We start from the raw sequence: 25,835 nt of genomic DNA, 5'->3' as shown, positions 1-25,835 counted from the left end.
AAAGGCTGACCTTGGGTCTCCGTCAACATACACACACAGACTGAGAACGTGTGTGATAGGATTCTACATCCTCAAATAAGTACAAATTCTTTTCTGAACACAACAGGCTATATAATGTGGAACAGAAAAGTCACCAAGATATGTAATTTAACTTTGGTTCAATAAGGATGACATTCACCTTCCACAGGTGAGCAAGCAATCTGCTCAGGTGGGTCCGAAGTGAGCAGGCTACCTGTGCAGGTGAAAGATGCAAGAGCTGATGAGCAGCTCTGCCTCTGCAGGATGTGGGCAGCACTGTGAAGGGTGGGCTTCTGAAGGCCACCCAGTGTGGGGGGCAGTGGAGGGTGGAGCAGGGTCGAAGGTCGACCCTGCCCTAGTGTTGGGGGCAGCTCTCCCTCATGCCTGAGCAATGGAGGCCTTTCTTGGAAGTGACTGTGGGTGAGGCTCTGTGGTTTCTAAGGGACCTGGAATTTCCCAGTGACCCTCCAGACACATGGGCACCCCTGGCCCTAATGGCCACATCTCAGCAGGACAGTGACCACCCCCTCCATGAACCCCTGGGGTGACCCGGCAGGCCCACTTATGTTGTAAGATTTCAGGATTCCTTTCCCTCATTTTTCCTTTTGGTGTTTATTTTGGGCCAGAAATTCTTCAGTCAGTAGTCATTTTGGGAGGTCCAAGGGCTCTTCTGGGGCCTCCTCCAGGAGCACAGGACTCTATAAATAGTCTGGCACCTGAGGCTTTAGTGTGCAGGGTTCTGTGAGCACGGGGAGCATGGGGAGCCTGACCCGGGGCGGGGAGGGGTTGGGGAGGAGCTGGTGAGGGCGGGATGGGGGGACTGGCCGCGCCTCCCCCCCCCCCCCCGACATGCCAGCTCTGCTCCGGGAGCTCAGAGAACACTCAGCTTTTACAAGAGAAAATGCCCATGGACTTAATTCCATTTCACTGGGGCCAGCGGTCCTCCCAGCGGGGTTCCCGGACCAGCAGCAGCATCACCTGGGGAGCCCTTGACCCACTGCCTTGGCAGCTCTGGGCTGCTGCGTCTACACGTGCCCCGCAGGGGATCTGCTCCCACACTGTAGATGACGAGCCTCTGCTCTAGGTACACACAGTGACAGTCTATGAGTCATGGGCTTTGGGTCCTAGAGAGCCCACGTGAAGCTGCACCGATTGGCATTTTCTGAGCACCTGCTCTGGGCCAGACACTCGGCCAGGCGCTCGAACGAACCTACAGTTCCTCACAGATAAGTCTCAAAGGAACTGCCTCATCCCTGCTCTGAACCGTGTCTCAATAAGGCGGGGGCTGGGGTTCAAGTGACACAGGCCACCTGGGAGCCCCGGGAACCAGGGGGCACTGCACAGGCGACTGAGCAGTTGCCGGAGAGAGTAACCTTCCCCGGGCAGTATTTAAAGCTTCATCTCCTTGAAAATGTTTGAGAGCAAAGATGTACTTGACATTGTGCCCGTGGGGAAATCGCCGGTGCCTGCATCACAGCATCAGCCATGTGTGTAGACGTATTCAAGGAGGGCTCTTCCCACGCATGGATTTGTCAAACTGCTAGTGGGATTGTGTTCTATAAGGTTGCTCATTCAGATAAATATTGGGCTCTGCTTAGAAAACATATTGATTTGCTCAGTGGTCATTATTAAGTGCCTACTGTGTGCCCAGGGCTTTCCTAACTGAGGGAGTAGGTGGGAGATAGGGGGGTTAGTTTCACTCTTGAGGGATGTTAAGTGGCCAGGCTTCACTGGGTCACTCCCAAGGTCACTTTGTGCGGCTCTTCGTCCATCCTTGTGGGGCCATGACACATGCAGCGGGCCGGGCTCCCTTGGGGGGTGACTTACAGTTCCCGAAACAGACAGCGCAGGCACTCCCTCCCCTGCGGGGTGGGTGGGCTACCTTACCATTCAGGTAAGCATTCTGGATGTCAATGGCCTTCGTGGACTGGTCGTCAGTCGCACAGTGCAGGTGCGGGGGTGGGGCCACCAACACCCCCAGGGTCCCTCTGGTGAGGCCTGGCTCGAACATCATGCTGCGGCTCCTTACACTCACGTGCTCGCAGCCCGGATACAGGTTGCTGATGCTCACAGAGACTGTGGGTGGACAGGAGGCAGTGAGACCCGGGCAGCGGGCCTGCCTGTGCCCCTCCCGCGTGCCCACTCCCCATCCCTTCACGGGACACTGTCATCCCCACCCTCTGCTGCTTGGGGCTGGCCCTGTGGACCCCCCACGGGTGCCGGGGACAGTGCTTCAGGGCTGCTGCTGCTCCTCCCACGTCCCTTCCCTGCCCTGCTCTGTGCCCCAGAGGCCTACCCGGGGGCTGCACCTCCCAGGCCTGCCTGCCACCTGGGCTTCTGGTTGGGGTCAGCCCCCAGGGGGCACGGGACAGGCTGGGGGAGAGGAGGCTCAGATACCACCTCTCCCTCCCTCCCTGCTGCTCCTCACCCACCAGTGGGGTGTCTGTGATCCAGATCCCTGAGCGGCTTCACCCCTGCACTCCAGCTTTCTCAGGAATAGGATTTCTTCCTCCTATCTTTCTGCCTGGGGAGGGAATGGCTTCCCTCCATTCCAGGCCTTGGATGCTTCACTGTCTCTGGGATGTTCCCAAGAATTTTGCCCATTTTGTCCTTCCGTGAATGTCACCCCGGACCCTGACTGATGCAGATGAAGCAGTTGGACTCTGGTCCCTGATACGGTGTCAGGTTGACTGCAAAACAACTGTACACAGTAGCAGGCCAGGCCTGTCCAGGGAGAGCAGACTTACCCAGGGGACTGGGTAAGTGCTAGGCATTCCTGAGCCTCATTGAATTCTCATTAGGACCATGTTTGTATGCAGCATCATAAAAATAACTTATTTCACAAGGAGACACTGCGAGCCTAGAAACCCCTGATTCTGGCTAACCGCTGCCCCCTGGTGGTGAAGGGCGGTAGGCCTGTAGGGAGCCCCCTTCCACCTGGCCACCCCGCTCCCCTGTGGGGACAGAGCGGCAGCGACCCTGCAGCGCTCCCCAGGGACACTCGACCCTGCTCGCCACCCCCTTCCCGCCGCAGCCCCACGAGGCCTCCGCTCCCACACTCAGCGGGCCCGAGACCCGACGGCCCAGTGGCTGCCTCGGAGCCAGCTAGACCCCCGGGTGCCACCGTCCTGCGTCCCGCTGGTGGCCCAGCCCTTCTCCACAGCATTTTCAGGGGTTTCTAGTGCAAACAAACTTCCTGCTGTTTGGGTGACAGAAATGTGCGCGTGTGGCACATTTATATCTGATATCAGATATAATGTAAAGTGGTGCACCCAGGGCTTCCAATTTTCTACAAAGAGCTTCAATGTTCAACTTTTTGGGGAACTGAGCTTTGAATGTCAGCAGTGAACACAATTTTCCCACACATGACACAGCATAGCAGCGGCCTGGGCCCCAAGTTTCAGCGCCTGCCTGAGGCAGACACGCATTGTATCTCTGAGCCCGGGATTACTTCTCTCTAAAGTGGGTTATGACACAACCTCACAATGTCATGAAGATGCAGTGTAAGGACACGTGTACACCACGTGAACCCGGGTCAGCACAGATGATGTCAACCACACACACGGCTTTCCACGCTTCCTTGCTTCTAGGTTTTACTGTGGCCTCCCCAAGGAGCAGCCACTTTGCCAGCTGGACATCCTTTTGGTGCCCCCTTGGCCTTCTCTCATGTCTTTCCAGCATTTGTCACTTTCTTCAATCTTGCAAATTGAAGTCCCCCCCACTCCCCCCAAGGGGACTTCTTTTTACACAAGTGACTGTGGAGAGCAAATCTGTACCTCCTGAGAGAACAAGGCTCTCTAATCCCAGGGGAAGAGAATATAGAGCTTAAGGGGTTCCTCCATCCAGTTCCTTCTGGTAGCAAAGCCAGCGTCCTCGGGGATGCTTGGGACACCAGGAAGATTCTGGAATGGATTCACTGGGGATACTAGAGAGAGCAGTATTTACCTCCTACCAGTCCTGTCAGGGAAGCCTGACCCCGCTAACCTGTTATCTTGACAGAAATGTGAGGGTTTGGCCTGGAGACGCAGCTCTGAAGCAAGGGTGGTTGAAAGAACAGAAGTAGCCTACCCAGGAGATCTGCTTCTTTGGTCCAGAGCAGACATCGTCCTCAACAGAATCTTCTGTCATTGAGCCCCACGACCCAAATCTCTCTATGCACTGGCTGAAGGACACTGCTACACACGGTGACCTTGGCGGATAATGTGGCCTTTGAGCCACATCTTATTAAGAATCTACTTCCAGATTCTTCCAGATATGGAAGATGAGTGGTGGGGGCTGAACAGGAGAAAACATCTGTCTGTGGCTGGTTCAGTGTAGCTCCTGGGCTCCTGGCATAATTGTCATACTCAGCGAGGACTTAGACATTCCAGATCAAGATCTAAATAGATCTCTTTGTCTCTGTCTCTGTGTCTCTCTCTCACACACACTTGGAAACACTGGCCTGGGCCACACAGAGGCAGACCCTCATCATTATGTATGGAAGACTGCTGGCTTCAGAGGAGGTGCAGGCCATCCGACATCTCCAAACTGAGCCACAATTAGAGAAGATAACCTAAAAGACAACCTAAAACATGTGCCTGAAAATGCCCTTATTCCAGCCAGAACTGCAAGCATCGCCACCAAGCACCGGCTCCAGAGTCAGATGTGCCACGACCTTCTAGCTGGGTAACACTGGGCAGCCCACTGAACCCCTTGAGACTTCAGTAACACGCTGGGGAGCTGCCTGGATGTTGTTGCATGGATTCATTGAGGCACCACAGGGCCCACACTCTGTCCTCGTCCTGGCATACAGTGCTCAGGGAGCACTTGTACGATGGAGAAGCAATACTGTACTCCTATGAGTTATAAATCCATTGTGGGTATTATTTCTTCACGTGGTGACATGTCTACTGCTGTTCAGAGAAAAGAAGTTGAAAGGGGCACGTGATTCTCAGGTGCCACCCCTCAGCCCCAAAGAATGCTCCCCACACACCCTCCCTCGTGGAGGGAAGGATGAGGTAGAAACAAAAGTCTAAACCATGGTTTTCAACGTGGGGAACTGACACATCTGGTAATGTCAGGTACGGAAAATGAATCCTTGCAGAAAATTGTGACTGAGGAAACTCCCTGAAGGGATATACTCTTATCTTTGCAACATGTAATTCCCGCACTTGAGGGGATTTGGGAGAAACGACATCCCAGATGGCACAATTCCTGGTGTGCCCTGTAGTTGCTTCTCTGGGCTGGTGGGGAGCGGGGAGGACAGGCACGCTGAAGCTCTGGATGTGAAAGGACCTATGACCCTGTCCAAGAAGGAGGGGGAGGACGGCAAAGCCCGCCTCCCAATGGGGCTCCGAGGAGTGGATGGAACAACCATGGCATCATCAGGGGCCTTTCAAAACCACAAAGTGACTTTGAGACGTGCGGGGATGGAAGTGACCTCTGCTGCTGTGTTCTCCAGTTACTGTGTGCGCCCAGCATTTCAGGAAGAAAGTCCGAGGGGGAGAACCCACCCGGGGACCAATATTCCCTGTGTGCAATCTGGAACCCATATCCATCCACTGGGTTTGTCTGCAGGGGCTGAGCACCCTGATCTATGATTGTTACCCACGTACGAGGTATGTTTTATTCTACCCCACTGGATCTAAAAGAGATTTGTGTAATGTGCACATAATGTGCAATCCACCATGTGAAGCATTTTAGAGCAGAACACGACACCATCCTGTGATTTGCACATTTGCAGTTTGGCCCTTTGCGTCTGTAACCGTGATTTCAGGGAGGCCCCGGCCTTGCATCCGCAGTGTAGGCCAGGAGGGTAGACGTGGGGCCCACAGCCGGGTAAGACCATACCTAAAGCCACCAAGACAGTGAAATGTGGTCAGCACAAGCCAGGTGACCGAAGCCAAGCCACCAGTCCTCCTGGGCCTTGACAGGAACGCCCAGCGAAGCAGGCACCCAGGGGAGAGACAGGAGCCGGGGAGACGGCACCTACCTGCTGGCTTGGACGCCAGGGGCGACGGTGGGAACCTGGTGGAGTTGGTGGAGGAGAGTCTGGGCCGGCGTCTCCTGAAGAAGCTTCTCAGCAGCCCACACTTGAGAGATTCCACCAGGGTGGTCTTCCCAGAGCCAGAGTGGCCGAACAGCTTCAGCTTGATTCTGGACTGGAGGTTCTGCGTGGGTCGCAGTTGCTGGATGAAGAGTCCCCGGTGAGCATCCTGAGCACAGAGGGACAGGGGCCAATGAGCCACAGATACAGAGAAGGCTCCGAGCAGCCTGCCAGTGCTGAGTCTCACAGTTTGGGACTCTCACCGTGTCCTTCCTCCTCGGGGATTTTTTTGTGATGAGAAGCTTTAAGAGTTACTCTCTCAGAACTTTCTAATATGGAATACAGCATCAGTAGCTGTGGCCGCCACCGTGTACAGTACATCCCGGGATCTATTTTATAACAACTGGACGCTTGCAGTCCAGTCTGCGATTCTTACCCATGTCGTAGACAGGTTTTATTCCATCCCACTGCATCTACAAAAAAAAGTCATGCAAAATGCACATGCCCTGTTTTTGCCATTCTAAAATGGACTGAAGCTCCGAGGCATTAGTACGTGCACAGTGTGTACAAGCAGCCCCGCTCTCTGGTTCCAGTGTTCCCATCACCTAAAGAAGCTCTGAGGCCATCAGCACCCACTGCCCCCTCCTGCCTAGCCCCTGGCAGCCACCAGTCTGCTCTCTGCCACCAGGGATGTGCCCAGGTCCGTGGCATATGGTACATAAGGAATGGGGTGAAGCAACCCTGTGAGGCCAGTGAGGTACACGTGCTCATCTGTGTGGAGGGGTCCTGTTCCCTTGTGGCACTGTGATGGCACCAGCTGCTGAGAAGGAGGGCCTCAGGGGGGTACCAATACAATTGCTGTGACAGGGCCAGGAAACCAAGAACCTTCCCACTGTCCTCTCTCTCAGCCCTTCAGGGAGAAGCAGGATAATCCATAGACTCACTCACTCACTCATCAGCAGACATTTATGGAGACCCCGTGTGCTAAGCACAGTGCAGGGAATGGGAAGGTGCAGACCCGGCCCAGATCCATGTCCTGGGAGGACATGGACATGGGAACACTGACACCAAGTATACCAAGAGGGGGACGGTGTAGGCAGGTGCTCTGTGCACCCAGAGGCCCCACCTTGAGGCCCGCACAATGAGGCATGGCTCTTGCTGCCCCAGCCCCCCGGCTGCATCCGGCCTCACAAGCAGCCTCATTACCCACCCCTGATCCTGGCTCCAGAACAGTGTCCCCAGTGCCTCTCAGAACCATGGAAGGCAGCCTCGGATGCTTTCCTTCCCCCAATTCAGGATGGTCCCGCTGCTTTAGCCGGTTACCTTCCAGCATCCAGGGCACTAGAATGTTCCTCCCTGTGGGAGGCTCCCCATCCTGACCCCTCCAGACAGTAGGATGTGAGGGACACTCTCCCCCTCTCAGTGGAGCCAACTGAGGGGAGAGCTGGTGTCCCCAGCACCTGGCAGGGCAGGGCTCAATAAAGATGTGTGCTAGAAATGACCTGCCTCAGGGGGACCCTGCAGGAGCCTGTCAGGGGGACTGCCTGTTAGTGTCCTGAGATCAGGCCCGGCAGCCACTGCTTCCCCTCCTAAACTCGGGTGGGGACTCCCTGTTGTGCTCTTATCCTCCAACCACCCAGCAAGCGCACCTGTCAGACTCAGCTCTGCTGGAGGCTCCCATGTCCCCCCATCTTCTGTGTGGGACCCTGACCCGCTGTCTCCCTGCGGCAACACCGCCCCCGGTGGGCCAGCTGGAAACGAAACGGGTGGCTCCAGGTTTAGTTCAGATGGGGGGGGGGGGTGCTCCTGGATGTGGGTGCATGGGCGTAACAAGTTCTCAGGTCCACCTGCCTTCTGACGGTCTGCTGAGCACTTATATAAGGTGTGATTAGGTGATCTTAACACTAAAGTGCATGTTTTGGAGGATATGGTTTAATAGTCACTAACATTTCCAGGAATGTAGCTGTTCAGTGAATCAGCAGGGGGCGCAGACTGGTGTCCTTGAGAAGGCAGCTGCCATCGTGTGCTCTCCAAGGCTCACTGGGGTTCTGATAGGGAGATGGCCTGAGGAAGACAGTGAGTAGCTCCTGACCAGCTCTGAAGGTGGGAGAATATGGACTTCTTTGGAGGGGAGCACACAAGTCTAACCCAGGCCTCTCTCTACCAGGAGCTCTCAGCTGGTCACAAAGCCCCACCTGGTCAGGTCAGGACCTCCTGGCATAACACCTGAGGACCTGGGACCACTGTGTTTCCTACATTCTGGCTCCTGCCTTGAATAGGTCCCCTGCTCCCCAGTCAGGCAGGTGGGGCTGGCTGCACAGGGGAGGCCTGGGGTGTCCATGGCTATGGGCCTCTTGCAGGAGAGGCTGGAGGCTCGGGGAAAGGACAAGAAAGCAGCGGAGACTCTGAGGAATTGGAATTTGAAACCAGTCCTTCCCTCCAGGTGGTCAGAAAGGGGTATTTGTGTAAGTGAGACAGAACACGCACTATCCCTGCTTCTTTGCTTTAACCGTATACTTTAAATATTTACCCAGGGATGGGAGCTCTGTTTGCATGCCAGCCCACGGCTCACAGAGTAACTGAGCCTCAACAATCCATGTAAGTGCTGTCATAGCTCTCCTGGCTGTCAAGATCACCTCCTATCTGGTCTCTCTTTCTGGGCAGTCCGAGCGAAAGTCCCAAAACCAGAGTCAGGTCTTGCTGGGCACACCTGGACCAAACCCAATCTCCTGACCTAGGTGTGTAAAGGCACTGACCTCTCCAATCAGATCCCTTCAGGCCTGATCCTCCCCCAGACCACCTGGCTCAAGCCCTGGTGCCAGGCGCCTTCAATCCCTTTGATCTGTTTCTTGGGACACACCCAGCTCTCTACTGCCCCAGGCCCTTTGCACTCACTGTTCCCACTGCTATCCCCCAGCTCCTCCTCTGGCTGCCTCCCCTCTTTAAGCTTTCATCTGTTGGCTTAAATGTCACCAGCAGAGAGGTGTTGCTGACCAATGGATGGAAATAACCCACCTCTCTTATTTCACCTTGTTTGAATCTCTGCACTTACAGGAGAAGCAGTCATCCTCTATAAAGGGTCTGGTGGTCTCTCCTGTGTTTGCCATGTATGCAGAAAGCAGTAATACACAGTAGGAAAAAAGGGTGTGGCTGTGTTCCAATAAAGCTTTATTTACAAAAACAGGTGGTGGTGGGCTGTCCCCCAGGCCATCGTCTGCCAACCCCTGACTTACCGCATCTGCCAGTTTTGTTATTTGTTTACAGTCTGAGTCTTGCCTCTTGCTCACTGTGGTCTCTCACGTGCCTAGAATAGTTCTCAGCATTTCTAGACGTGGTCAATCTCTCTTAAGTGAATATTATTTGCTAATTGCATCACTCTTTGACACCCTAGTGAATCCCAGTTTCTAGTTAACCTTCTTCCTGCACCTTTGCCCCTGGCAGCTTAGCTTCACTCTCTCATCAGCAGAGATGACTAACCACGCATCGACAGGGAGGCCCACCTGCAATCTGGGAGGGCCGGATGAGAGCAGGAGGAGGTTATGTGACTTCCCCCACGTGGCAGGAGGCAGTTAGAAGGAGAGGAACAGCAACTCTTCCTTATGCAAATGTCGTTACTTGTACTGAATTTTAAATTCTGGGCAAACTCTACACTTCGTCCTATTTTCCAAAATATTCTCAGGCATCTTTCTTCACTGTCTGATTTTAGACATAAAAAAAGGAACTATTTTTTTTTTAAAGATTTTATTTTTTTATTTATTCATTCATGAAAGAGAGATTGAGAGAGAGAGAGAGAGGCAGGCAGAGACACAGGCAGAGAGAGAAGGAGGCTCCATGCCAGGAGCCCGATGTGGGACTCGATCCCGGGTTTCCAGGATCACGCCCTGGGCCAAAGGCAGGCGCCACCCCGGGATCCCCCCAAAAGGAACTATTTTAATATCACCTTATGGAAATCTGATTGGAAGGACAATCGTGGAACCCCCAATATGAGGGCACTGAGCACACAGAGGAGACGTGTGGGGTGGGCTCTGTGGGTCAGGACCAGAGGCTCCCACACACTGCGGCCCCCAGGCACCTTGTGGAGAGCTGGGTCAGAGGTCAGGCTGCCCCCACAAGCTCTGGCCTCGGCCACCCTCAGCTCCACCTGCCCAGATGCATTGGCTGCAAGGTCTCATCTCCCCAGGGTCAGCCCCCTGTGATGAGGACCCCAGGACCCCCACTCAACTCCAGCTGGTGCTTTGCTGCCCCCTGCAGCTCAATAAGAGGACTGTCATATTTCTGGAGCAGGAAGCCCATGGCTTCCCTAGAAACCTTCTTTAAAAAGATGCCCTTGCCAGTTCAGACTCTGTGCACATTGAGGACGCTGAGGCTGTGGAGCAGCTGTGAGAAGCTCTACACGAGTTCCTGCTGGAATATGAAGCCGGCTGGGCAGGCCCTGGAGGGGGTGCTGAGCGGCGGTGGGCAGGCAGGCTGCTGCTCACACTACTGCTCCTGCACCAGACAGCGGGCAAAGTGCTGTCCTATTTCTATGGGGTGAAGCTGGAGGATAAGATGCCCATGCACAAGCTCTTCTTGGAGAAGCTTGAGGCCCTGATGGACTGAGGCAATGGGTGGGCATGGGTGGGGGTGCTTGCAGGACCCACTTGGAATGGGGTCAGCCCCAATGGGGCAGAGCTGGGATCTGGGCAGTGCTACAGCCTGCTGGCAGGGCCAGGGCAATACCATCAGCCCCTGGGAGCAGGCCCTATGCCCTCCCTTCCCCTCTCCCAGGGGGTCTTAGAAGCTGGGAATGTGTGCACCCAGGCTCTGGGCACAGTGCTGCCCCTTGCAAGCCATAACGTGCCCCCAGACTGTAGGGGGCCTTGTGGAAGCCAAAGGGGGCTGCAGGGGACATGTGGTGTGTGTGTGGGAGGGGGGCAGAAGCCTGATCTCAGGGAGGGAAGGGAGTGAGGCCACAGTCTCCCAGTGGGTGATGCTTTTGCTGCTGCTTAATCCAACCCCCTTTCCAGAGCAGAGGGGGATTTGGAGAGCAAAGGCCCCTGCACCCTTCACTCCTCTCATCATTTGCATTGGGCATTACTCCCCACCCCCCAAGCAATAACTCCAAGCAGGCTTCAGTCCCTTGACCCCTGGAGTGGCCAGGGCCCCCCCCCCCCCCCCATCAGCTTCCACACAGCCTCCTCAGGGGGTAATGAGATCACTGCCTCTATGCCCTGCAGAGCAATAACACTGTATTTATTTTTGGGTTTGGCCAGGGAGGTGCAGGGACATAGGACAAGCCCGGCCCAGAGACCTAGGCTGTAGAGACTCTATTTTAATGTATATTTGCTGCAAAGAGAAACCGCTTTTGGTTTTGAAGCTTTATGACAAAAAGAAATATATCGAGCTCAAGAAAGGAAAAACAAACATGTTCCTAGGCTCATCACCTGAATAGAGGTGCAAATAAGGGGACGTTTCTGTTGCTAATCTGGCCCACTGGCAATCCTAGGGCATGACAAGGCAATTTAAGGCCACACCCCCTGCTGTGCAGAGACAGGCTTCTCCCCAGGGATGTGTTTAGGATCCACATGAGGGGGTCTCAGGGTGACTGGCTCCCCCCAGGTCTGTCAAGAAATGTGTAGAGGTGATTTTTTTTTAATGTCACAGTGGATGGGGGAGGGGAAGCTATGACCTGGGCTGCTTGGGGTCCTCATGTCCCCCCTCCCCAAATGCCCACCCAACCTTGGAGAGAAATACAGGGACGTCAAGGATGAAATGACAAATAAAGGAAATTGGGGACAAGATACTCCTCAGTGAAATTGGCCTCTTCCTCTCTCTTCCCCGTCCTTACTGGTGGTGATCACTCTCCTCCACCACATGACCCCAGTTACAACTGCAAACACATCTGCCATCTTGGCTTCTCTGCAGGCATGGCCTGGCTGGTGATGACTTACTACAACAAGTCCTTGCTGACCTATTCTCCATGGGACATCTCAATCTTTTTCCAGAACTAGATTCCAGTACCGGGAGTCCCCACACTCCCAAGCAACTACTTATTTGGAGATTTTTTTTATTAAAGAATGTGGTTAGAAATGCATGGCAGCCCCCTCCTTGCTCTCTGGTTCATCAAGAAGTTGGGCTCTAGAGCCTTCCAAGAGAACAGCTGAGGCCAACGAACCTGCGGGTTTCACTGGGAGACTCAGCTGCCCGGAGCTGCCCTGTGACCCTGGGAGGGAGATCGGGGCTCTCCACACAGCAAGCGAGCTCAGCTCTGGGGAAGGGCCCCCTCCCGCCCCACAGAAGGGTCCTATTTCAGGACTGAATGTGGCACAGTGCTGATGGGCACCTGCTGAGCCTCACGGAGAGCCCCCTTCCCGCAGGACCATCTTCACCCTCTGGATGTCGTACAGACAGCCCCTGGCACGTCTCGAGGCCAGAATGGTGGCTGCGACTAACGATGGCTCTCAGGGTGGCCTTGTTGACTCGCTGGCACCTGCTCCGGGCACTGGACCACAGGAGGGGCCACCATGGGGACTCGGGGCGGTTTGCAGGGTACCAACCGCAACAGCAAACACATGGTGCTTATTGTGTGCAAGCACTGTTCTAAAGACATCGTTTCTATCACCACCGTACTGGAAGGCGGCACTATAGTTACCTGCTTTGACAAATGGGAAACTGAGGCACAGAGCTGCTAGAAGGTAGCAGGACTGGGATTTGAGCCAGAGGGTCTGATTCCTGAGTCTGTGCACTTGGCTATCACTTTATATTTTGCTTCTCAAAGCAAAGATAAGAAAGGAATCTATCTGTGGGTTCTAGGCACGAACAGGAATGATGTCCTCTTGCTCATAGGTATTAAAATAACTTTTCTTTGCCTTGACTTCTTTGAGAAATATCCCAGGATAACGGTAACATGCTAGACAATGGAATATTCTTTCTCCCATCTGTCTTTTAAAAATCTAGTCACCAAACACGAGGGTGCCAATCGGTGGGAGAAAATAAAGGAAACTTGAAACAGGGACAGTGCAAGAGCCCACCCACCTCAATTGAGAGATCCTAGTCAGGAAACAGCCAGCTGCCTCCCTGGGCCTCCCCTGGGCCTCCCCTGGGCATATGGGGTTGGCAGTAGCAACACACAAGCTTCTCTGTATTTATATTTCCAATTACAAGAGCAACATAAGCACAGAGCAGGAAATCCCAGGATCAGATTAAGGGAGAAAGCACCTTTACCCCCTCCAATCCACTTGCACCCTGGCTGTTGCTTCAGGGCCTGGCCTTCCTGTCTATTGTCTGGGCTTTCCTGACTGTTTCTCACCCATTGCTGCAATGACACTGGCTTTGCACCCACTTTCTTTTTTTTTTTTTTGCACCCACTTTTATATAAAGGATCAGAACTGCGGACGTCTGGGTGGCTCAGTGGTTGAGCATTTGCCTTTGGCTGGGGGCGTGATCCCTGGGTCCTGGGATCGAGTCTCGATGGGGTTCCCAGCAGGGAGTCTGCTTCTCCCTCTGCCTGTGTCTCTGCCTCTCCCTCTGTGTCTCTCATGAATAAACAAACAAACAAAAAACCATTAAAAAAAGAAAAAATAAAAGAACGGACCTTTCCTGAGAGGTAGACAGGCAGTTAAACACAGCACAGCCCAAGGAAAAGCTGTCACTCTGACCAAGAATGATGTCTCCTGGGTGACCCACCAGACAAGTGTGGATCATGGTTTGCCACTGATTTCTGCTTAAAAATAAGTGCCTGCACTCCGAGGGCCACAGCTCTGGGAGAAGTCTCTGAGATGGTGAGCAGTGCTCCAAGCCAAGAAAGACTTGCCAGGTGCTTTGCTGTGAGAAGCATGTGGGCTGTGGTCGCTGAGCCTGCACACACGGACACTGGGGCTCAGATTCGGGTGGTGGCACCCAGTGTGGGACGGGGGTCAGACTCGCCCTCTGTGGCATGTGGGAACCCTGAGAATCCCCAGCCCAGCGTGTTGATCCCCTTGTAAGGTGTTAATTACATTAGCAAAATCCCATAAACCTCTGTTCATGTTTTCTTTTTATGCACTTTAAAAACACAGGAGGGATTATAATGTGCATATATATATAACTTATTTTCTGCTTTAAAACCCCGGAACATCCGTAAGCATTAAGCTCTTCTGTTTAAAACCTCTTCAAAGATACATTAGTGGCCAAACACAGTTCTAGGGTATACAGCTCATATAGCTGTATAGCAATTTACTAGACATTATTGGTGGTCATCTGATGTTTCTGGCTTTTATTACTGTATTATAAATAACGTGACAATGTGTGTGCATAAAACACTATTTCCCGCATTTGTTTCCTAGACATGGAGTTCCTACCTGAAACGGTGTGACTCTTTTGAAAATTCTTGATAAACATCCCTATGACATGAGCTGGAAAGACACCATCGGATTTACTTATTTTTGTCCTGTGTCCTTAAACCTTAGAGCAACGATGTTTCCTCGACCAGAGTATATCATGTGATGTTTTGGAGCTCAAAACATTAAGAAGAAAAGAAACATTCAGCTTTCTCATTTCCTATCTACTTTATGGGAACAGTTACTACAGAGAGGGTAGATGGAGAGAAACCAGGCACAGCCAAATGATTTCCAAGTCCAAATACAGAAGAAGGAACCCAACAGGTAGATGATGCGTTTACGCTAAATGTATGCAAACCACAGGCCAGGGACAGACACCAACCCATATGTCCAACCCCTCATTTTGTTCATCTCGTTGTTTACAAGGAAAAAGACACTTTTTCATGTAAAACAGAATTTCAGACTGATAAAAAGAATTTCTTACCTTTCGGAGTCTTGCAAGCAGACCTGCTACATGTTCATGCTGTTCTGACTTAGCAAGCTCTTCTGCTGTCTTCCCATCCTGTTGAGGAAAAATGATTAGTTTCTTTCCTTCACAAGAGAGCTGTTTGTTCCATACATTAGTTCAGCCTTTGGAGGCAGAAACAAGTGTTAATGGGCCTTAGAAGAAACAAGAAAGGTGGACAGAGTGTGTCCTGGATTCTTTCTCTTTCTGTAGAGTGCTTATTTCACTTGGTCCCGGGAAGAAAAATGAGAATTAGAAAAAAAAAAAAGTGCACTGGTGTCTTGAAGTCCATCAGTGAGAAGTCTCAGACCCCCAGGCTTTAACCACACTTGGCACCTCATTGGTGAGCAGATGACCCCAAACGCTGAACCTCTCTCCAATAAAGCAGATGATGAAGCCATTTATAGATGCCAAATTCTAGTTAGTACTAGCTAAGGTCTTTAAATTCCTCCCCTAGACATTAGCACTCAGAGGAAGCTAGTTCCTGGTAACTGTTGTGCATATCAAAGAAAAGGCTTAGCTTTACAGACAATTTTGATCTAAAGCTCTTCAGTGACCATAAAAGGAGAAAACCAGAGTTCACAGCACCTTTCAATTAGAGAATTTTCATAGGGTTGTAGTTTCAAAGCAAGCAAATTAATTTCCATTTCTGTCCCACAAATAAGCACAACTCTGGCTCCTAATGCCACGCGCCTGGTCCAGCTCTCCAAGCTTTGCGCGCATTAACCCTCAGGGTCACTCAGGGGAGGTGGAACTGCGGCCGTTCCTGTGCCACTGAGGAGGAAACAGAGGCTTAAGGACTGTCCTGCTGCAATTTTAGTCATTACAAATTTGAAATAGAAAGGGCGAGAAGCAATTTCCATGCAAATAAAAAAGAACTTTTTAACAAGGAACTTTTCAACAAGGAGACTAAGAAGCATCTGGGCCCATCTCTCAATAAACAGAGCTCCATTCCCATGGAAGCTCAGGGATGCCGAGTCTGGATAACAGCACATCCAGCTTCTCAACTCAACAATCTGAACCATGTGTGGGGCTTCATGAGACCAGTGCTTCTCGACCTCAGCACCCCTGACATTTTGGCTCAGATAATTCTCTATTGTGCGGGGCTGTCTGGCACTGTGGGATGTTTAGTGCATCTATCTCTTTCTGGTCTCTGCACTAGATGCCCGCAGCATCACCTCCCCAGTTGGGGACCACTGTCTAGGGTAAAGCTGGAAGCTCACATGAGCACTCCGGGAGGAGGCTTTATGGTCACACTGCCCATCTTGCTCTCCTATAAAGTCCCGAGATGTCTCTAATGGGCATTTAGGGCCTCTAGTTGCCTTTGCAGTGATTAAGGATCTTGCCAGACACCACACCTCACCCAGGGATTCATGCCAAACTGCCTGGATCCTTACTGACACGACAAGACAAGGCCTCAGGTTAGCAGCTCCCCAACCTCACCGCACACTGGGGTCTTTAAAAACCCCTGCTGCCTGCATGTGCCTACCCCCTCCTGGACACTCTGCCTCCGTCAGGCTGCTGGCCTCCCAGACATCGCAGTGGTCAGCGTGCCCAGGTGATTCCAGCGAGCAGCAAGGTTTGGGAACCACTGTCCTAGTTGGAAGAAATCTGAGCCTTGAGTAACACTGTCTGCCTTTGGGGGTCTCTTGGCCACAGCATTTCTCGCAGAGACCCCAGATCTGCACATGACACAGGCAGAGGACCTTCAGTGACAAAGGCCACTGTCTGTCACAGAGCCTCTGCAGGGACAAGAAAACCACCATCAACCAAATGCCCTCTGTATGCCCAGTATTTTACAGTTTGCAAAACACTTTGCCCAAAGAGACACTATTCAGGCTCCCAAAAGAAGGCCAGCCGGGAGAGTGGAGAGTTTGACCTTTGGAGTCAGAAGGATGAGGTGTAAGGCCTGAGTCTACCCCTCCCCAGCTGTGAGTCAGTCACTCGGCCTCCTGGCATCTGGCTTCTCCATCTGCAAGGCGAAAACGGGTGCCCTCACCACACAGGGTCTTGAGCAGATTAAAGAAAACCAAACATAAAGAACCAGCAAAGCACCAGGAGTGGAAAAGCAAGCAGCAGGAATTATGAATAGTGTGCTGAGAATTTCCCAAACTCCCTGGTCTTCTGTCCAAGAGGGAACAGGGTTGGAGCTGGATGTTTGCATTCTGGCCTTGCCCTCCCCTGTGCCCTGGAGTCAGGTGCTGACTCCCACAAGCAATTCGAACACTCAGTGTCCTCCTGGTTATAAGCAATGGTCTGGGAGGGCCTCCTTGAGAAGATGATGTCTGAGTCAAAACCTGCAGGAGGTGAGAAAGCAAGCCATTTGGACACCTGAAGAAAGTCCTGTGAAGAAAGGCAAGTGCAGAGGCCCTCAGGCAGCAAGATGACTGTCATGTTTGAAGAGTTTCAAAGAAGCTCATATGGTGCGATGGGGTCAAAGGGAGAAGATGGAGTAAGAGATGGTTAGGGAGGCAATGTGAGAGGCCAATCTTTAAGGGAGCCCCCATCATAAGGACTTCTAACTTGATGGGTTAGAAGGGTCTGAGCAGAGGAGGGACAGGATCTGACTTATATTCAAATGGGGTCACACATGTTGCTGCCTGAAGAACAGACTGGACAGGTGAGGGTAGCAGCAAGGAGACCAGGCAGGAGACCAAGACAGATTGCACGTGATCATGGCCCAGGGCTCACACCTCATGGGGGAACAACAGCCAATTCCAACAAAGCAAGAAAGGGGAGAAAACCATACCTGCTGGGGGGGGCTGGCAAAGAGGAGGCTGTCTGGGGCTCCAGCTGAATACTGAAAGATGAGAAGGAGCGAGTGTTCCAGAATCTTCTGCCACTTATGTTACCTGTTACTATGTGCCCAGGCACCTGCTAGTAGGCATTAAGTCTCTCACTCTGAAAGAAGGAGCACACTGTGTCTTCTAGCAGGGGTGTGTGCAGGTGGCTCTCTGCAGGGCAGGGAGGGAGTAGAGACCGAGGAGATCCCAGATGGAAAGAAGAGCATACCCAAGTCGGTGAGGTGGGAGCAAGCAAAGGGCTTCCCAGGACCTACCAAGAGCTCTGTTCTGCTGGGGGTAGCCGAGGGGGAAACGGTGGAGGGTGAGGCTGGGCACAGAGGGTGCCAGGCAGTGGAGGCTGGAGTTCACTGGCTTTTCCAGAACCCCAGATGTGGGGATGGAACAGAACTGTCAGGAAGGCCAAGGTGACACTGAAGGGAACAGATCTGGGCCCAGATGGTCTGGGAGAAACACACACTGAGGTCCTTAACCAGGTAGAGGCCAGAGTGCTAGGAGACCAAGAAGAATCCAGGATGCTGCCCCACGAGGATGCAGGGGGAGGAGAGGCCAGCGGAGCTCCCCCATCGCGGGACCCACTGAAGCCCTCTGTAAAGGCCCACACGGGCAGAGAAGGGCACAGTGGGGGTGGGGGTGGGAGGTGAGGATGAACCTGGAGGCAGCCCTCTGCTGCTGGGGCCCCAGAAGGTCCCAGAAGGCCGGGGCAGAGGGCAGGAGGACACCTGGCAGCACATGGGGTGGAGGAGGCCATCAGAGACCAGAGGACAGGCAGGAGCAAGTGGGGTTTTCTTACCCCAGGCGGGAGGGAGGGTCAGGAAGTGTAAGTCCTGGGGAGACCACTGGTACCCTGGGATTTAGAAGAGCTGCTGGTACTCAGCTGCAGGGGAACGGTTACCCCCAAAGTCAATGCGTGGAGGAAGACGCCAAGACTGACTCAAACCCTAGGGGCTTTTGACCTGACCTCAGAAGTTCTATTTCTTGACCTTGAGTGGGTTACAAAGGTGCCAATCTTGTAATAATTCAGTAAGCTTTTCTTTTGTTCAAGTGCTTTGTTAAAAAAAAAAATCTATTTTATCTTAAAACATTTTGGGGATGCCTGGGTGGCTCAGCAGTTGAGTGTCCAGAGTCCTGGGATCGAGTCCCACATTGGGCTCCCGGTGGGGAGCCTGCTTCTCCCCCGGCCTATGTCTCTGCCTCTCTCTGTGTCTCTCATGAATAAATACAATTTTTAAAAATAAAACGTTTTGAAGGCAGGAGCTACCAGGAGGTGGTTGGAGGTTTGGCCAAGAGCACGAGAGTCCAGGGGTCCTGTAGGCGGAGTCGGGGGGCCCGGAGCTCAGGAAAGACAGGGCAGGGTGTTCAGAGGGTTTTCCAAGTAATTGGGGCTGAGCCCGGCACTGGAGGCAGGCGACCGCCAGGGGGCGCCCCAGGGCCGCGAGCTGCGTTAGGGACGCGGAACTCCGCCCGCTCAGGTGCGGGGGGGGGGGGGGCCGGAAACGGAAGGGCGCCATTTCTGCCGATAAGGGGGCGGCCCCGCGCCACTCGGGGCTGCTCAGAGCTTGAAAGCGGCGCGTGAGATGCCTGTGGATGTGAAGCACACACCGGATTTCCATGACGGTACAAACCGGAGAATGTGAAGTAGCTCGGGGGCCTGAAAATACCGACTGCAGGTCGAGAGGATGCCATTTTGCATGTTTTGTGCTGCATTAAATATATTCCGGAAATTAATTTCTTCAGCTTCTTTTCCGTTTTGGGTATGGCTTCTAGAACATTTAGAATGGCTCCTGCCGCCCGTGGCATGGCTCCGTGGGGCTGTCGGCGCGCCGCAGCCCCGCCCCGCCCCCACCCCCACCCCCACCCCCACCCCCACCCCCAGGCGGCACCGCACTCTCCTCCTGCTCCGCTCCTCTATGAGGACATTCCCCACCCCTGGAAACTCCCTTAGGGCCGACCCTCACTTCCATCCCATCACTGTAGTTTATGGCTGTGGCTCTTAGTCCGCCCCCTCCCCCACCCCCCACCCCCCGTTAGGCTAGAAATTTCCGGAGGGAGGGGAGCTCACCTGCCCAGGCCCTCCTGTGTTCCTGATGTGCCCGCTATTTGGGGAATGAAGAGACACGTCCGGAGTGGACTCCCGGGTGCGGATGAACGAGGAGACGCCCTGAGGAGACGCCCTGAGGGGACGCCCTGAGGGGACGCCCTGAGGAGACGCCCTGAGGAGACGCCCTGAGGGCCGGCTGGGGGGGAGGCCGCCGGTGGGAAGCAAGGACACAGCGGCTGTGGGCAAGTGCAAGGGGAGAGGCCCCGGGGCCGCTCTGAGCCCCCAGCAGAGGCCTGACTCTGGGATTTGGCAGACTCAGGTATCTTCAGAGCCGTCCTTGACAGTTTATTTTTTTTTGAGGCAACATTTGTGACCAAAAATTAAAAGACTTTTCCTCATAAAAATGCATATGAATACCACACTGTGTAAATAACTGGATCGAATGCCAAGACATGGCTGAGCAGGGCTTGATGATGGCACATGAGGCCTAGAAGCCCACGCATGGCCCTGTGGGGCTTTGTGATGGGCAGGGAGGTGCCCCGAGAAAGGGACCATCCTATCTAGAACACTGGTGTCCACTGGTCCGCAGAGAAGCCCTGTTCAGCGCTCAACCCTACCGAGGACGGGCCGACTACCTGTGGGGACAGAATGACATCAGAGGAACACCAGTGCGTTCAGGGAGACAATGCCCTCAACCAGGGGTCACCAGACGTTTTCTGTAAAGGGCCAGAGACTAGATGCTTTGGGCTCTACGGGCCATCGGGTCTCCGTGCAGCTGCTCAACTCCACCCTTACAGCATGGAAGTGGCCACAAATATGTAAACAACGAACACAGCTGGGTCTACAGAAAGCTTTACCTTTAGAAACAGGTAGTGAGCTGTAACCCATGGGCATGGCTGGCTCCCAGTAAAACCTTATTTACAGAAACAGGCAGCGGGCTGGATTTGGCCTCTGGCCCATAGTTTGCCAACCCCCGCATGGCTCTCCAAGAAATGAAGCCTCCCTTCCAGCCCCAGGGCCCTGACTTCCCCGAAGTTGGCTACCATATTTTAAAGCTCCAGTGGTCCACTGTTTAAAGGTAAACACTTTACATCAGCAAAGCACTAGTGAGTTCCAGGAACCTCCCACATAAAAGAGTGGGAGACTCAACCCACCCTTAGGCCCGAAGCAAATCAAACAATAAAATTTCACTGTAGCCGTAAAGATGACAACCTGACCTCATCAGTCCCCCTATTTTTCCTCTTTGGAATTTCATGAAATGTAAATCAAAGGGCCCTTCCTGCAGGGCAGGACCAGGTGTGGAGTGAGGAGTGGGGAGTGGGGAGGCAGGGGAAACCGAAGTATCTCATGTAAAATCACTGTGGCGGCCTAAGCACCAAGCCAGACTTCTCAAACAGGAAAGAACAGCTGTCCTAAGTGGTTCCCTCACCCCCAACCCCCAACCCCGAGGCACCTCCAGTGTTGGGGGGAGCACACGGAAAAGGAAAACACAGATGTAACAACACACACAAAGGCGCCGTTGTGTAACAGGGGACACAGCAGGCCCCTGTGGCTGCTTGGGCCTCAAGCGCAGCGAGGCTACGGCCGTGTGGGCCATCACCCAGCTCTGGGGGGCAGCCAGCCTCCTAACCACGGCACCCGAGCAAAGCTTAACAGCAGCTTGTCGACTTGAGATGCAGTTGCCAAGCAATACTTTTCCCCTCGTGCCCTTGAGGCCTGAGCCAGTCTTCTATCATTTTCTCTGGCTCTCTGCTGCCAGAAGGTGACTCACCGAGGTCAGCGCCTCCACATTGGCGCCTGCCAGGCAGAGGTAGCGGACCACGTCCAGAATCCCGTTGTTGGCTGCAAGGTGCAGAGGCGTCCGGCCGTACTGGAAAACACAGAAAGCCCCAAGAGAGTCCTTCTTGCAATTGCTGCCGAGGGCCTCGGTGGAGCCTCCCCTGGGCCAGCCCCGTGTGACAGATCTGGGGACACCCCCACCCCCAAACGCATAGGAGGCGTGGGCTCCCTTCCCCAGAAACTCGCCCTCTCCCGAGGGAGGCAAGCCCAGCAGAATGCGTTCCAGTATTTTCCAATGAAAAGAGTAACTTGGAAATAAAACTCTAAAGCATAAACGAGTGGGAGGCCTCTCATAAGGTAACTAGATCAAGTCTCTTGCTGTGCTGACAGAAAGGAGGCATGAGTCAGGGCTCTGACAAAGGGTCCCAAAGTTCCAGAAAGATCTGCAGCACAGTGCAAACATAGACACTGCAAAGGACAAAGGGATGGACGACAGCCACTGAGGTCAGTCTAGTGAGGGGACACTGCAAAGCCCTGCCCACCACGCTCCCTACTGTGTACATCTATGGTTCCCAAACTGTGTGCCCAGGCACGTCAGGGCACGTGGTGAATCATGCGGTACTGAGGAATAGTCTACGTTACTGATGGAACCAACAGGTACACACACGAAGTGAACTCCCAGCTCAGGCAGTTCAGGCTCTTAGCATCGGACTGCACTGCCTTCCTTTCAACAACATGTGGGCACAGCGGGGCTTTGCTGATGACTGAGACAAGAAATCGGGATCCTGAGGACATCGGTGTAGAACAGAGGACAGTGACCAACCTGGGTTCATGGTCCCAGGAGGAGTTGCCTGGTGCCCCACAAGCACACCCCTCCTTGGTACAGCCTTGCAGTTATGGAAGAACAAAATAAAAACATATTCATTCACTTTCCATTTATGTGGATGATTTTTTTCCCCACAGATACTGAGTCCTGGGACATAAATTCTTACTAGGTTGTTTGGACCGAGCCACCTAATAAACAGAACTGTTAGGTTTCTTGCGTCCTGGGGGAGCCAAAAAAGTTAACTAAGACTCAAAGGAGTCTCACAGGCTTTAGCCTGGTGAGGTATCCGGCTCAGGCTCTTTATTTGCAAATACAAGTTTTTGTTCCCAAGTTAATACATGCTGATGGGGAACAGGCAAAGGACACAGTGGGGACTGGTAGAAAACAGAAGTGCTCATTCCCTTGGGTCCTCTCCCCCAAGCTGCTCCCCTCAGAGCACTTCCTGCTGAGCCCTTGGGTGCCTCTCCTTCCAAGCATGTAGCTCTGAATCCATAAAAGGAAACAAATTACTTGAAAAGCCAGGACATGATCATACTTCACTTTCTATTCTGTCCCTTGCTACATTCAGCTAACAATATGGGGCAGACACTGCCATGCTTGTTCACCAAATCTATTACATTCTCTGGGATGCCTGAATAATACGGGGACGGGGACATGTCATAATTCACTCAGCCCACTGAGGATGGACGCTTGAGGTGATTCCATTCTGTGCCCTAAAAAATAATGCTGCAACGTGCATACACGACCAGGTTTTGTTTCCTGTCATCTTTAGATGCTTTAGAGAGCAGATATGAAACTTTCAAATACCCTAGAGAAGGGGTTGAGGGGGTTGTAAAAGATATGATGAAGTGTCTGGGTTTATGCAGGAGGAAGAGAAGCCCGGCAATAGGAGGCATCACTTTATGGAAGGGAAGGACGACAAAGAAAAAGGACCGGGGAATGGACCCTTTTGAAGACTCCAACCTTTGACAGAACCAAACCCAAACTCCCGAGTGTTAGAGTCAAGGTCTTGCACCATCTGGACCCACAGTCCCCCTCCACCTGCATTTTCTCTCTGTGCCCCGCTGCCTGTCTGCCTCCCTAAATACCTACACCCCATGTCAGCTGCAGGTGCATCCCCACCATGACAGTGTCATCCCCACGCATACACGAACACCTCCCTCAGTCTGAAACACATGCTCCTCTTTTCATCCAGCAAAGCTCTAAATGCCCCTGAAATGCTGTCTGCATTTCTATAGCACTTGTGCCCCTTTTTAGCAGAGCCTACAACCTGAGATGCAGCTGGAGCGGACAGCAGCCTGAGGGCAAGACCATTCACTCCACTATCCACAAGCCCCCCAGACCTCACTGGGCACAGGGCCCACCACAGCCAGGTGTTAATACACGCTGGAGGGGCATGGCAGTCTCACTCACACACTTGGATATGTGCATGCACGCACGTGCGCACGCATGTGTATGGGTGCATGTGTGCCCATTTGTGTATGTGTGTGTTTGTGTGTATATGTGCACATATATGTACCTGCATTTGCATGTGTGCACATCAGTTTATGTGTGTATACCTGTGTGTGGATGCACATATCTGTGCTGGTCGGTGTGCATATGTGCACATGTGTGTGCGCATATACGCATGCATGAGCACAGCCTTCCCCGTGTTCGCTGTTAGGAAGAGCCATCCCAGAGGAAGAAAGGGTTAAGGCCCATAGCTCTGTGCTCCCAACACACCCGTTTAAACAGCTACCTCCTGACTTTCCCACGGGACGAAGGAAGAGTGAGAAATACCTGTTTCACTGAGATGAGTGTCAGAGATATGGACAAATTCCTGTCACATACTGAGGACGGGCCACTTTTATCTCTGGGGGAACTGCATCCAGGTAAGGAAGGGCCAGATGCACCATGAGAAAGGAGTGACCATCTGCCTGCGGGACACAGGTGCTGCATGCCTGTCCATCTTGACTGCTGACTAGGGGGCTGAGGCTGGGTGAGGCCATGCATGCTTTCCCAGCACATAAGTCCTTCCTCTTACCTTATAACCAATTCAGCTCCTCTAGAGCTCCATCATTTTCCCAAAACAAAGAACTAAAGAAAGCAAAAAAGAACCCGAAGGTGCCACCAAGCCAGTGAAGGAGGCGTGAGACCCGCAGTGTCTGGGTGTGGTGAGCCCGAGCTCTGAAGGCAGCCCGGGAGCTTCCTGAGGCTCCGAGCGCACAGAGCTGCTGAGCAGTGCGCTGCTGCCCTGAGCAGCTTCCAAAGCACGGTCCGAAGGAGGCCGACATGTGGAGTTTCAACTGAGCTCAAGTCAGGGACAAAATCACCTACTGAATGCCCTCCCTGAGCTGCTTTGTGGCCGTATGTGGTAAAAACATCTATGTGGGCATGTCTGAACTACCATCTGCAGTATCACATAGGTAGAGGCTATCCCATCAAAACATGAAAATCTAGGATCATCCTGATGGCTATTTTGTCTTATTTTTTTTAAAGATTTATTTATGTATTTGAGAGCTAGTGTGTGAGAGCAGGGAGAGGGGCAGAGGGAAGGAGAGAGAGAGAGAGAGAGAGGGAGAATCCTCAGACTCCTCACTGAGCCTGGAGCCCGCCACGGGGCTGGATCCCAGGACCTGAGACCATGACCTGAACTGGAATCCAGAGTCAGCTGCTTAACTGACTAAGACACCCAGTCTTGCTGGGTATTTTAAAGAGCATATTTAGCAAGTGCACTGTTTGTACTTAGGCGTGGGGTGAACACCCATCCCTTCCTTTAACTTAATGCAAAGTACCATGAATCACCCGCTCTGTCCTCCACCTTCCCAGGAGACAGCTCATCCCAGATGCTGCACACACAGTAGCTAGCTGTGCCAAATCCAAAGGTATTCAAATAAGTGCCACTATGTTCCTTGAAACCACTTTTAATGTGTTTAAAGACTCCTGGAAGGAAAGTCAAGGTCTTGATGCTGCTTAATATTACATTTGGCTTTCCCCTTAAGCCACTTACCTAACGGACTTGGCAGGATTAGAATGGGATAAACAAAGAAAGCAACCAGCACTGCAGCTGATGGCTAAGACCTACAATATTACATTTTCAAATTTCAGAATGTGAATATTGCCAATTTCAATTTTCATTAGAATTAATCACATAATAAGCAAGAGGAATAATTTTTTTGTAGAAGTGTAATTTTCCAGCTGTTTCAGATATTAATTCTCTCGCCTCAAATAAATCATAATAAAATTCTGCTGGCATCATGTCTGCCATTTATAAACAAACACTTCCCACATTCAAAAATTTAATTCTACTTGGACTCTCTTCTTAACACAATCATAAAAGAATAGTGTTTGCCTTCCATACAGTTACATGGCTGAAACCACATGGATATCCAACTCTTCTGTCTTATTTGGTAATGAAAATCTCGATGGTATTCAAGGAAAAGGGAGGGTGTTAACAAACTTCTAAAAGTCAACATCTGGGGTCCTGAGAGCATGTAATTATTTATTTTCATTTCTTTATTTGCCAAATGATAGCATTCCCTTGGTCTTACCAAATTTACTTAG

At 52.5% G+C, this 25,835-nt stretch overlaps 1 protein-coding gene across 5 annotated transcripts in view; it reads right to left on the bottom strand.

The window, feature by feature from the left end:
• DAPK1 (death associated protein kinase 1) overlaps window positions 1-25,835 on the bottom strand; it is a 170,030-nt gene that overhangs the window by 11,289 nt on the left and 132,906 nt on the right. For all 5 annotated transcript variants that reach the window (XM_025984176.2, XM_072763568.1, XM_072763546.1 and 2 more), the window contains exons 18-21: window positions 21,459-21,557; window positions 14,825-14,902; window positions 5,990-6,212; window positions 1,906-2,094 (exon numbers count right to left, since the gene is read on the bottom strand). In XM_025984176.2, the coding sequence (XP_025839961.1) occupies window positions 1,906-2,094; window positions 5,990-6,212; window positions 14,825-14,902; window positions 21,459-21,557 (589 nt within the window). The remainder of the gene's footprint in view (window positions 1-1,905; window positions 2,095-5,989; window positions 6,213-14,824; window positions 14,903-21,458; window positions 21,558-25,835) is intronic.

Source organism: Vulpes vulpes, chromosome 1 (assembly GCF_048418805.1).
Source record: "Vulpes vulpes isolate BD-2025 chromosome 1, VulVul3, whole genome shotgun sequence".
Classification (NCBI taxonomy): domain Eukaryota; kingdom Metazoa; phylum Chordata; class Mammalia; order Carnivora; family Canidae; genus Vulpes; species Vulpes vulpes.
This window is presented reverse-complemented; position numbering and strand designations above follow the sequence as displayed.